This window comes from Triturus cristatus, chromosome 9, assembly GCF_964204655.1.
Source record: "Triturus cristatus chromosome 9, aTriCri1.1, whole genome shotgun sequence".
Taxonomy (NCBI): domain Eukaryota; kingdom Metazoa; phylum Chordata; class Amphibia; order Caudata; family Salamandridae; genus Triturus; species Triturus cristatus.
Genome location: NC_140592.1, coordinates 952,799,325 through 952,813,030, shown reverse-complemented (window position 1 = coordinate 952,813,030; position 13,706 = coordinate 952,799,325). Strand labels below are relative to the sequence as shown.

The window sequence follows — 13,706 nt, the reverse complement described above, 5'->3', positions numbered from 1 at the left end:
TGAGCAAACACCAAGAATTGGTTCTCCAGCTCCACAGTCATCGGCTCTGGCTGCTGCGCCACATCCTTGCCCCTAGACAAGATATCAGAAAAAGGGGTTCCAAAAAACATGCTTTCAGATACAATGGAAAAATCTGTGATCATGTGGCGTATGGCCAGGTGTTGCCATGCCAGTAGGAGGCCAGCCACAGTTTTCCAAGAAGGCCTAGGGGACATTTACATACACATGTGATATTAGTGATTTAAGAGAATACATACAGCTTTATTCTCTAGCACCATCAATAGTCAATTTGTTAGCATAGTTGGCTTATAAAGAAGATCGCCTTCCAAAGCTTCAGAAATAGCTGCACAAGAGAGCATTTAAATTTGGTCTACGAAGGAAGTGAGGACAGATGGTAGGCATACTTCACAATATTTGTTATATTAGGCTTGTGGACTCAGCTCGTGGACTCAGCTCTAGGGATTGGAACATGTTGAACAAGCACTAGCGACTTTAATCAAGGTCAAATTCATTTTTCGTAAGTCACTGGTAAATTAAGTGATTTTTGCCCAGGGTCACATGATGTTGTTCCAATGCCAGGACTCTGATCCGGGTCCCCAGAACCAAAGTCAGCACCTATGGCAACTGTAAAGTAACTGTGATGTAAATACCAAAAACAATAATGTATGTGGTCGTACTTATATTAGCAAGACTGGATTTACTGTTTCTAAAAAATTAATATATTTAAGAAGTACAACAATCCGAAACATGGAAGAAAGTCTACAGTGGCACATACAAACAGCAACTTTTAAGAAGGGCCAGAGTGACACACAGACTCAGCAATGTAAAATAAGTAGAATAAACGGGATAGCACAAGTGATATAGATGGACAGCAGTGGCACGTTCAACCAGCAACATTGAGGAAAGACCACAATGGTACATTCTGTCGGTGACATAGAAGAAGCACTATAATGCCACATATAGACTTTGTTAGGGGCATGCTCACAATGAAACGAAGTCACACAATTCAGTTTGAGGAATTAAGTGGGAGCCTAAGAGAAGTAATGACACAGCTGATCAAGAAGTGTGTGAACGCTAGATAATGTCTCTGATATTTGTGCCTTTTCCACACCAAAAAACATTTTCTTTTAAAAGAACACATGACCAATAGTATTGAGCATTTACATATTTAACATTTGCTCATAATGCAAAACATGTTGCACTTAGAGAGGAAAGCCTTATTAACAAGATGGCACCTAGCTACACCAAAGAGTCCTTACCATGTCTGAAAACAATGCATCTAATGCACTACTATGGATGCGCTGTCTAGTAGGCTAAACGATACACTAAACTGTCACTAGAATGAGGAGTGACATGTTTACTCCGCTGGGGAACTGTAATTAAATGTTTTATAACAGTGGTGAAAAAAGCTCTGCCAGACAGGTGTGCTCAGAAGCCAGAGATAAAAAGATAAAGGTCATAGAGCGTGATCTCTAAATTATAGATTATGTAGGTAAATAAACGCCTCAACTCAAGTAAACGTGTGTTGTGTGCTAAATGCCACATGCAGCTGGGCGCCTATCATAATTCCCTATAAACTGACAGTGTTTCTTTGGGAGTACAGGATTGTGCTAGTTCCCAGATCGAGGGGAACCCGGTGAAATTATTGATGTCTCCTTATAAGATTCTCCCTTTTAGAGAATCAAATGGTGTGGATGATAACACGCCGAGAAGGAAAGATAGCTGGACTAACAGTTCTTGAATAGTTTGCAAGATTCCAGCCCCACTTGTCTGAATCCTGCCTTTGATCGCCTTCCTGGTACAGTTTCCTGCTAGGAATGTTTCCTCCCTGAAAAACGTGTATTTCCACACTCTCTTTATTGGGAGGGCTGTGAAAATCCAGCCAGGCAGGCACAGCCTACGTGTGCTGGAGATAAGACTCTAGACACTGCCCAGCCGAGCCGCCAGCAGCTCGAGCTGAAGCAGCAGCTCAAGCTGAGACACATGACGGCGGGGGAGTGAAGCACTTTCAGCCTAACGTGGGGTTTCGCGCTGAAAGCAACAATGGAAGTGAAGTGGTGTGGTGGAGTGTGCGCCCCCCAGGGGGGTGCGCCCCACAGTTTGAAGACTTATGCTCTAAGGGATACTAATGATAATGATGGTGAAGGGGGTTGCGTGCCACTCCCTCATCATACTGCTGAAGACTTATAGCTTGATTTACAGAACCCCACAGGGCTTGATACCTCTCATGGGGCAGTGACTAAGCCGCCAATGAAAGAGAGTGCCTTATTTATAGTGGTATTTCTAAAGGCAATTGAGGCTTTGGGAATACCCTTTCCCTTCATTGAGATTAAACTGAATGTTTGACAGAAATTCTGCAGCCTGGGCCAGCAACATGTGAGCCCCTATTTCTATTTACTGATACCCTTGCATATACTCTAATGGCAACTTGGTCGAAAACATGTCTTGTCTGCTTTTTATCAGGCAGGTGGCCAGATGTCTTAGACTGACTCCTGGTGACCCCAATTTTCCCATTGACTCACTCCTTTACATAGTGCCCTGTTTTGTAGGTTTCAAACAGTAAAGTGAATCCAAATTCATTTCCATTCACTCCTCCGCACTGAGAATCAGAAGGATTAATGCTTTTCGGCAAAAGTATGTTTTCTCACTCCAGTCAGGCACTGTGACCTGCTACTGGGCCGCTACACATACACCTCGTAGATGCTCTTAGGGTCTCTTTGTTCCAAATGATACATGATGGTGCAAAATGGGGTTACATATGTTACCACAGATTCCGGCAGGGCAGTTGGTACCAGTGTTGTGCTTTGTAGACACACCTGGATGAGGTCCACTGAGTTCTTTGGTGACCTACAGGCTTCCCTAATGGACATGCCCTTTGATGGGCCTCATTTCTTCGGATAGAAGGCAGCCTATGCTTTGAAACGCTTTCAAATCAACAGACGCATTCCTTGGGCTTGTTGACCCCCACCAAACAATTTCCACATTGGTTCTGGAAATTCAGGGGCTATTAAAGAATGCTGTCCTGTAGACAGAGATGTATTGACAAATCAGACCTTTTGAGGTCGCCGACACCTAACTTGCAAAGTGGGGGCCAGCAGGAACACCAGTCTTCCAGCTCCTCCTTCCCTGCTCCATCACCCAACAAACTTCTTTAGTTTGGCCTCAGCGGCGTATACCTAACAAGTGGGAGTGAGGATTCAGCAATTCCTCCCGCGTTGGCTATCTATCAAGTCGTACAGATGGGTGTTACAGATTGTTCAAAAAGGCTTTGCTCTGCCTTTTCTTTCTTCCCCACCCAACATCCCTCCAACAGCAGCACCAATTTGGGAGAAGCCTATCTTGCTGCAGGAAGTTGCTCCCCAAGGGTTCTATAGAGAAGGTACTGGACTCTGAGAAAGTTACTTTCTCTATTTCTTTGGCTCAATAAAGGATGGTAGGGGTCAGGCCTGTCCTGGAACTTCGACCCTTGAATGCCTTCCTATGGAAGGACAAATTCAAAATGCTCACGTAGGCCCAGATCTTTTCTGCTCTGGACCAGCTGACAAGGTTGTATTCTTGGGCTTGCAGGACCTGCATTTTCATATACCTGGAACATTTTCTATTTGCCATGCTCCTCTTCATCCTCACGAGCACTGCTGGGTGTTCACGAAAGTGATGGCAGAGCTCCCTGCCTATCTTTGGATGTTTGTTGTCCCAATGTTCCCATACCTTACCTAACCCGTTGCCTTACTAAGGCTACCTCTCAGGCATTTAGATTGACCAGTCCTGATGATGATCCCATAACCGCTGTTGGGGATCAAAACGTCGTCGACAACAACATCTTCACTCCGACTGAATTTTTTTTTTTATTGTGGAGTACAAGATGTGTTTTCTATCGTGACTACTGTAATCCTTATCACTGAAAAGTCACCTTACCACTATATGCCTGAGGTCTGGAAATCTTTTGATTTCCAGAACCCTTTCACTTGTTGCTCACTTTATTGTATGTTTGTTCTTGTTTATCGAATGAGTAAATAAATGTAATAAGCTCCTCAAGGTTCGGCAGCAGCTGTAGGAGAGGTGGCTGGCAAAACTGATGACCACCATTGTCATTCTATTGTCAGCTTTTTCCTACTCTCTCAAATCATTTTACGTAGGCCATAGACTACATGGAAGCACGAGATTTATTTGGACCACGAGGACTCTGATTAACTTAAAGCAGCCGCTACTGCAATACAGTAGTGCTGCACTTTTCATTCAATCCCAAACCCTCCTTACCATTATGAATGTTCCAAAAAATTTATGAATCATGTTTTTGGGACTGCGCCAGTACAGCCGGTATCATAAATATTAATCATGCTCAACTACTTTGAATTAAATTGTTTCGTTTGCAGTTGGTCTTCTGAGATGGTGCTTCTTAAATCTGTTTCTTTTGTAGTCCATTTCGCCACTATCTTTCTGAGACCCTTCAATGGTTCCAGTCTTCTCTGCCACAGCGATGGGAGCTGTAATAAATTTCAGTTGGGCGCTATGTTTCTACAGACTTGTAGTAGAATATTAGACAAACCTCAGATTTACAACAAAAAAAAAGAAGTTTTCAGTACTAGGCTGTTTGGATCTTTTTGTTAGGCTATGAAAAAATCTGGTGTCCGGCTCTTCGCTGGCGTGGGTCCACAATCATATGTTCTGCGTGGAGCTGGACACTTTTTTCTTTTGCCTACAAAAAAATACACACACTACTTGTTCCTTGCTGTTCCTGGGGCACACAGCTGTGGGGAAGAAGATCAATGGGTCGCAAGGTTATCATGTGCCATTTTTTGCACCCAAAGCAATTCCTCATAAATAATACACCTTTTCTTCCGACCAACACTTTCTATATCAGACATGCATAGTGTTTGTAGTTTGTTCATAAGACCATGAAAAAGCTCTGGCACAGAGGTGTGCAAACCCCAGGCAGCACACTGGTTCAATGGAGTCAGTAACTATTAACATGGGTGCGGCCTATTTAGGAGCTGCTGTTATAAAGAAGGCCGGCCTAAATGGGGAAGTGGAGCGATCCATATGGGGATGTTTGTGTTTATTGGGTATGTGGTAAAGGCATTTGAGAGGAGGAACATGTGTCTTGAGTAATGGATAGTCTTGAAAGGGAAGGTTATGGTTGAGTCTGTAGAGGAGTGTGTGAAGAATGCTGAGGCAAAGGATCATATTGAGGGTGGTAAGCCTGAGTTTGAGGCATATGAGCTGCAGATCACACACTAAGGATAAGATCGCCATCTGGTGTTGGGCTCGGATGATTGCAGGTTGTTGTTGTCTTTGGAAGAAGTCTTTGGTCACGAGATAGGTGACTCCTCCACTGGACAACAGTGCGCATGGGCATCCACTCCATCCTCAGATTGTTTTTTTCCGCCATTGGGTTCGGATGAACTTTTTTCCGCTCCATCAGAAAACTTCTAGCAATCACAACAACTCTCTAAAATTTACAACTCGACGTCGAAATCCCATCGGACCGGCTCCGGACGCGGCTGATGGAAAGCACACCCTTTAAAAAATGCCCCCAATGTGGAGCAAAGTTCCCCCACAGTGATCACCACGAGGTCTGTAATCTGTGCCTCTCGCCGGACCACAACGAATCCAACTGTCCAACCTGCGCCGCATTCCGTTTGAAGAAAACCATCCGGGACCGAAGAGCTCGACGCCATATCATGGCCAAACCGGCTCCAGAACCAGACGACATCTTTGCCCAGGATGTCCCTGACGACGATTCCGAAGACCTCCAGATCGTGTCTGAGGCCGACGATTCCGATCCGGGGCAGCGTGTGAGTACCAGCTCCCCTACCCCAACCCCACCAAAAAAGACATTGGTCAAGACTCTGCCAGCTGGGCCCAGTCGCAACCCAAAATCATCTTCAGATTTTCTTCGGAGCCGGGCCCGGCTCCGAAGAAAACTAAGCCTGCAGGTGGCTCGGGCTTGAGCAAACCTCATATTATTGTGCCTACAATACCTTCGGCACCGAAGCAGGCTCCGAGGCCAAAATCTCCATCGGCACCGAAACGTCACTCGGCACCGACGTCTCCACCGGCACCGAAACGTTCTTCGGCACCGAGGTCTCCACCGGCACCGAAAGGTTCGTCGGCACCGAAAGGTTCTTCGGCACCGAAAACTCCATCGGAACCGAAAAGTTCTTCGGCACCAAAAACATCCTCGGTGCCAAAAAAAAGTCCACAAAGAACCTGCCGATCTCAGAAAATCCAGATCGGAACCCAAGTCGGCGCCAAAACCACCTTCGGACACTGAGGAACTTTTTCGCCCAGATCCAACGCAAAAACGAATTTACATCAACCCTAAAACCGGACATGTCACAGCTGTGCCATACAAGAAGAGGAAGCTGGACACAACACCTCCTCCAGCTCCTCTAAAGAAGGACTGTGCCACTTCACCCATACGTCCTTCCTCTCCTATATTACCTCCTATACCATCCCCCCCACCCCCACCTCCTTCTCCTCTACCATCTCCTTCTCATACACCACCTCCACAGGATGATGATGATTTAGGGGGAGGGGGAGACCCGGATTTCCTTAATGATCCTACTAATCCTAATGATCCCGGATACGGCACCCATAGATGACTGGGCTTACCCTATGCCTGACATGCCTGATCCCACTCCATACCCCTCAAAACCCTCCCCTCCTGATGACCATTTAGGGTTTGGTCAGCTCATAAACAGGGCGGCACTGTTCCATGGCGTCACCATGCACACAGACACACCTGAAGAAGACTTTCTCCTCGACACCTTTGAGCAGTCGCAAAAAAACGTTCACATTCTGCCTATGATTAAAGGAGTGATAAAGCACGCCACTGAGGTTTTTAGAGACCCTGTTAGGGCCAGGGTTCTTAACCCCGGATCGAAATAAAATACAGACCGGCACCACAGGATCCTGCGTACATCAAAGCGCATCTCCCCTTAGACTCTTTAGTTGTGTCAAATGCCAGAAAGCGGGCGAACTCCCAAAGAACCGGAGACACACCGCCCCCAGACAAAGAGTCTAAGCTCTTGGAGGCTTCCGGCAAAAGGGTTGCCGCACAAGCTGCTAACCACTGGTGTATTGCAAACACACAAGCCCTATTGGCCTGCTATGATAGGGCTCATTATGATCAACTGGAGGACCTTTTGCAACACCTGCCTGATCAATACAAATCCCAGGCCAATGACCTCATCCAAGAGGGCAAACTAATATCAAACGCCTCAATCAAATGTGCATTAGACGTAGCGGACACCGCCTCTAGGGCAGTCAACACAAGCGTTTTGCTTAGACGCCACGCATGGCTCCGCATTTCCGGCTTTAAGCCGGAAGTACAAACAACCATTCTTGCTCAACCCTTTAATCAGGAGCAACTATTCGGACCCACAGTAGACACTGCATTAGAAAAAATGAAGAAAGATAATGAGACTTCCAAATCAATGGGAGCATTACAGTCTCCTCAAGCCAGAGGCTCCTTTCGTCGCTCCTTTTATAGAGGGGCCTCCAAAAATGTGGGAACAGACACCTCTTCCACCTTCAAAACATCAGGTCAAACATCCCCTAACAGAGGATATTTTAGAGGAGGTTACAGGGGAAACCATACCAAAGGCCGAGGGCGGGGCAACACCAACACCCGCACCTCTCCAGCCACTAAACAGTGACTTGCCACCACTCCCCCCAGACCATTCCACTCCGGTCGGGGGAAGACTTCAACAGTTCCTACCTGTCTGGAATTCTATTACAACAGACAGGTGGGTAAGACAAATTATCCAGTCTGGCTACTGCCTCGAACTCATAGACACCCCCCCAAACATACCACCCAAACACCGTCCCATGTCGTCTCACCACCTCACGCTCCTCAAACAGGAAATTCAGTCTTTGCTTCAAAAACACGCAATAGAACCAGTTCCACACCAACATCAGGGCACAGGAGTATATTCTCTATACTTCCTCATTCCCAAAAAGGACAAGACCTTAAGACCCATACTAGACCTCAGACTACTCAACCAGTATATACAATCAGATCACTTCCACATGATCACTCTCCAGCAGGTCCTTCCATTACTTCAACAAGGCGACTTCCTTACCACATTAGACCTCAAGGACGCATATTTTCACATCCCTATGCATCCCGCGCACAGGAAGTATCTACGATTCGTGGTAGACGGTCAGCACTATCAGTTTACAGTTCTCCCATTCGGAGTAACAACCGCACCCAGGGTATTCACCAAATGCTTAGCAGTTGTGGCAGCATATCTCAGGAGCCAACAAATCCATGTCTTCCCCTATCTGGACGATTGGCTCATAAAAGCCAATACTCTCCACAAATGCGGTCTCCACACTCACCGCACTATTCAAACCCTACACAACTTGGGATTTACCATCAACTATCCCAAATCTCAACTACATCAATACCTGGGAGCCACCATAGATACATCCAAGGCCATAGCTTATCCCAGCACAGCCAGGATAGCCAACATACAAAATCTCATCAAAACATTTCAAACCCAACACTCTCTTCCAGCAAGAGTGTTTATGCAACTCTTAGGCATGATGGCGTCGTGCATCTCCATAGTACCCCACGCACGCCTTCAAATGCGTCCCTTACAGGAATGTCTAGCACAACAGTGGAACCAGGCCCACGGACAACTTACAGATCTGGTGTTGGTGGACAGCCGCTCACTTCGTTCACTGAAGTGGTGGAACACCATCAACCTGTCCAAAGGGCGGCCGTTCTTAGAGCCTCTTCCACAAATTGTGCTGACCACCGACGCATCTCTCACAGGGTGGGGAGCCCTTCTCCTTCAACACACCACTCAGGGCAGGTGGACCACTCAACAGAAACAGCACCACATCAATCACTTAGAACTTCTGGCGGTGTTCCTAGCACTCAAATCCTTCCAAGTGCATCTAAAAAACAGAACTGTCCTCATCCGCATGGACAACATGACCACAATGTATTACATACAGAAGCAGGGGGGGACACATTCTCTACAACTGTCCGAACTTGCACAACAAATCTGGAGATGGGCAATTCCACAAAACATCTACCTGCTAGCAGAACACCTCCCAGGGGTTCAGAACCAGGTGGCCGACCTCCTAAGTCGCCACACACAGCAAATACACGAATGGGAATTACACCTTAAAGTCCTACTCCCATTCTTCCAAAAGTGGGGACAACCAGACATAGACCTGTTCGCCACACAAGAAAACGCAAAATGTCCAACCTTCGCCACCAGGTTTCCACACCCACAGTCAAAGGGCAATGCGATATGGATGAACTGGTCAGGCAGATTTGCGTACGCTTTTCCGCCTCTCCCACTCATTCCATATGTGGTACGCAAACTGAAACAACAGTCGCTAACACTCATCCTAGTAGCTCCCACTTGGGCACGTCAACCCTGGTTCACCACACTTCTGGAACTATCTCTAGTTCCACATCAAAAATTGCGTCTCTCCCCGGCTCTATTAACCCAGAACCATGGAGAAATCAGACACCCAGATCCTCAAACACTGAACTTGGCAATCTGGCTCCTGAAGTCTTAGAGTTCGGGTACCTCGACCTTCCTCCAGACTGTATGAATATCATAAAAGAAGCCAGACGACCTACTACTAGGGCGTGTTATGCAGCAAAATGGAAAAGATTTGCCATTTACTGCACTAACAATCACATACGTCCACTGGATGCTTCCATCCAAAACATCATTTGCTATTTACTACACATGCAAAGATGCAATTTAGCGTATTCCTCTATACGTCTACATCTAGCGGCATTAGCAGCCTACTTGCAAAATAGACAACACCTGTCCCTCTTTAAGGTACCAGCCATTAAAGCATTTATGGAAGGTCTTAAAATAATTATTCCTCCAAGATTACCACCTTCCCCAGTGTGGAACCTTAATATTGTTCTAACAAGGCTCATGGGTCCTCCATTTGAACCAATGCACAAATGCGAACTGCAGTTCCTAACACGGAAAGTGGCTTTCCTTGTCGCAATCACATCCCTGCGAAGAGTAAATGAAATACAAGCCTTAACTCTTGAAGAACCCTTCCTACGACTACATCGTAACAAAGTGGTTCTTAGGACAAACCCAAAATTCATCCCTAAAGTCATCTCCCCTTTCCATCTAAACCAGTCAGTCGAACTGCCAGTCTTCTTCCCTAATCCAGACTCAGTAGCTGAGAGGGCACTTCATACCTTAGATGTTAAAAGAGCCTTGCTCTATTACATCGACAGAACCAAACCTTTTCGAAAAACCAAGCAACTGTTTGTTGCTTTCGCTCCACCACATAAGGGCAACCCTATTTCCAAATCGGGTATAGCCAGGTGGATAGTTAAATGTATCCAAATATGTTACCAAAAATTCAAAAGTACTCTTACAGTTCCCCCTAGGGCGCACTCCACGCGTAAAATAGGGGCTTCTATGGCATTCTTAGGGAACATCCCCTTAGAAGATATTTGCAAAGCAGCCACATGGTCTACTACACACACCTTCACTAAGCACTACTGTGTCGATGTGCAATCCAAACAACAAGCTTCAGTAGGCCAAGCTGTCCTAAAAACTCTATTCCAAACTACTGCAACGGAGACAGGTGACCACCGCTAGGGGAGACACTGCTATATAGTCTATCCTTAGTGTGTGATCTGCAGCTCATATGCCTCGAACGGAATATGCTACTTACCAGTATGCATCTGTTCTTGGCATGTAGAGCTGCAGAGCCACACACGCCCACCCGCCTCCCCGGGACCTGTATCTGTTCCAGCATTGTCTTAATTAGACACTACACATGGATATCTTTTCTCTTTATTTCTTATACACTCCATCATTTCCCATCATGGCGAAAAACAATCTGAGGATGGAGTGGATGCCCATGCGCACTGTTGTCCAGAGGAGGAGTCACCTATCTCGTGACCAAAGACTTCTTCCGAAGACAACAACAACCTGCAATCATCCGAGCCCAACACCAGATGGCGATCTTATCCTTAGTGTGTGGCTCTGCAGCTCTACATGCCAAGAACAGATGCATACTGGTAAGTAGCATATTCCTTATATGACACATGGAGTATCCCAAGGGAATATAGGTTGAGCATCATTAAACTGGTGAAAACTGTTGGGGGACTTGAGGCCTAATGTAGAAGTTTAGGCCTCCAGAACAGCAAATAGGGACTACTCAAGGGGGTGAAACCTCTTGTTTGATGAGTATCAAATCTTTAGACTCAGCATAAAAAGCACTGTTGAATCTAGCAGAGTTTCTCACCTACAGCCAGAGTTTTACACCAAATAGAGCCTAAAACTAAACCCCAGCAAGCTTTAAAAATGTCCTTTGTTCTCGCCTTCCAGCCCTGTAGGTACAACACCAAGTGTCAAAGGCCTGACTGCACCTTCTACCACCCGGCTTCCTCCGTACCTCCACGACATGCTTTAAAATGGACCCGCTCACAAACCAGGTAAGTGGATCTTGAGATGTGATGCAAAGCAATGTTGGTTTCTTATTGTACAATATCTGAAGAACCCGCATTTGTCGATTATTAAACGTTGCATCTTTGCTTCATTTAAATGTTTTTATGGGAAAATAATCGCAAAGCAAATCGTTTTTGCCGTTAAGAGTTTTATTTTCTCTGATTCATGTTCTCTTTTATTAAATGGGCTTACTAACAGTGTATATTCTACTTGTTAATTTTAAACGATTCCTCATGCCTTCCTCCCCCCCCCCCCCCCCCCCACCCCACCCATATGCGCTCCCACCACCCTCCCCGAGTCCGGCTACATACAGGCTTAGTTATCTATTGACAAACGCTAACCAGTTCCATACACTAGAGGGCCTGGTATTTCTTGTTAAGATGCACTGCTAGTCACTTGTCATTATGTTGGTAATGATAGGGTTCTGTAATTTTTAGTGTCATTCATGGCATTCTGCTGCCAATATGTGCCCACTGTTGATGTTTGTCATGCAAGCCATACGCATTGGTGTGTTAATAATGCTTGTTTCTTTTAGTCGCTGTTTCTTCAGGAGGGTTAGTCCATATGATTCCCTAATAATCATTATCCAATTGAAAGGTTGGGGGAGCCATTTTGTTAAGACAAAAGTGCCATTACTACTGAGACCCGGCCATCTCCTTTCTCCCACAGCATACCAGTCCCTCTGTTTTTCTTAGGCACTCTGCAAGAGCCCTTGGATCTTGCAGAAGCGGTAAATGCCCCTGGTAATTTGTAAGCATTAACTCTGTTACCGTGGATTGTTCTAACCTCTCCAAAGCAAAGTTGAAGTAGTAAGGGACTCGAGGGTTTGGTTCACCTGCCACAAGACTTCTGCTGAAATAAGTTGATGCATCCCTACTTTCAAAATGAACCCACTCTCTCATAGCATAAGTGTGTTCTGTTTTGTTTGTGTTCAGTCAGGCCACTGTAATATGTCTTACCAAGTTCTTTTTGTTTCTTCAGTGAATGATGGGTGCATACTGGAATTATCTTGCCCGATGGTCACCCAGAGCGCTAGGCCCACTGCGACAGTTTTCTCCAGATATTCAGGACTTTGGAAAATACAGAGTACGGTTTTCATTTAAAGAAATGGATAACCTACTTTGCAAATTGTTCCTACTTTTCAATGTTTGTACAGTTATTCACTGTTTTTATATGTTTTTTTAATTGGATAAAAAGCAACCAGGGAAATATTAAGAGAGGGAAATATTCAGTCCACAAATCTGTTGTCCTAGTTGTATAGTTTCTATGTTGATGTCATATCCTCTCACTCTTTTTATTGCATATGTGACTATTGGAAATTGATAAATTATGTCTTGTGTGGGCCTAACAATGTCCAAAATAGATGAATATTTTTTGACTTGTGCGCCATTGCATTATTTATTGTATTGCTTTTGGCCCTTCCTCGTATTTCCCTGTAAAATAAACTTACTTTTAATTAGTACTGATGTGAATTTTCTCCCATTTGCTAAGGGCCTTCCTCTAGTGATGCTAGTTTACAGTCATGCTTTACCCATTAAAGACTCAGTAGCACATTGTATGCCAAACTTTATCCATCTGAAAATGTTGAATCTTTTTACCAGCTTACATCAACGTTTATAAACTAGTACTGTAACTGGGTCCTACACAAGATAATTGCCTTTATTTATTTTTTACAATTTTTACAAATGTGCCTCAAAAGTGGCTTCATAAATCCGTATGTGAACAATAAAATACAATGTTCATCTACAAGACAACATAAGTCTCTTTTGTTTATTTGAAAATACTGAAATAGATTGTGCATTATCTACTTCAGAGAACCCCGTTTCCTCAGCGGGAGACTTTTATGCAAGGGGAGCTGGTATAATTCCCTTAGATGAGGGCGCAACATATCTGATAGCGTGCCTTGTTGCACAAATTCCAGCTATCCCTACTCATTGCCTAAAAGCCTTATTCAATATTTTCTAAAATGGTCTGCTCTGCATTAATGGTTTGCTACTCATTATTTCACCAGTGTGACTTGCAGTTGATGTCTCGAAGTTTATTGAAGAATATTTTGTTATCAAGAAGTAAGCTAAATGTATGATCAACACTGGAATAGGGCTTGTGAAGTAGAATTAGATGAAAATCTATTGTTTTTGACTGCCGGTCTGGGTGAGAAGCTTTGTCTCATGTGGGTCCGTATATATGTATTACTTTATACAAATAAGAAAATAATGCACAACTAGAATGTACGGCTGGAATCAA

At 44.9% G+C, this 13,706-nt stretch overlaps 1 protein-coding gene across 4 annotated transcripts in view; it reads left to right on the top strand.

Moving 5' to 3' along the window:
• The window catches only part of ZC3H14 (zinc finger CCCH-type containing 14), a 299,808-nt gene extending 286,592 nt beyond the window's left edge, over positions 1 to 13,216 (top strand). For all 4 annotated transcript variants that reach the window (XM_085626576.1, XM_085626575.1, XM_085626578.1 and 1 more), the window contains 2 exons: positions 11,343 to 11,449; positions 12,444 to 13,216. In XM_085626576.1, coding sequence (XP_085482702.1) covers positions 11,343 to 11,449; positions 12,444 to 12,450 — 114 coding nt within the window. In that variant the 3' untranslated portion in view covers positions 12,451 to 13,216. The remainder of the gene's footprint in view (positions 1 to 11,342; positions 11,450 to 12,443) is intronic.
• Positions 13,217 to 13,706: the final 490 nt, after the last annotated feature.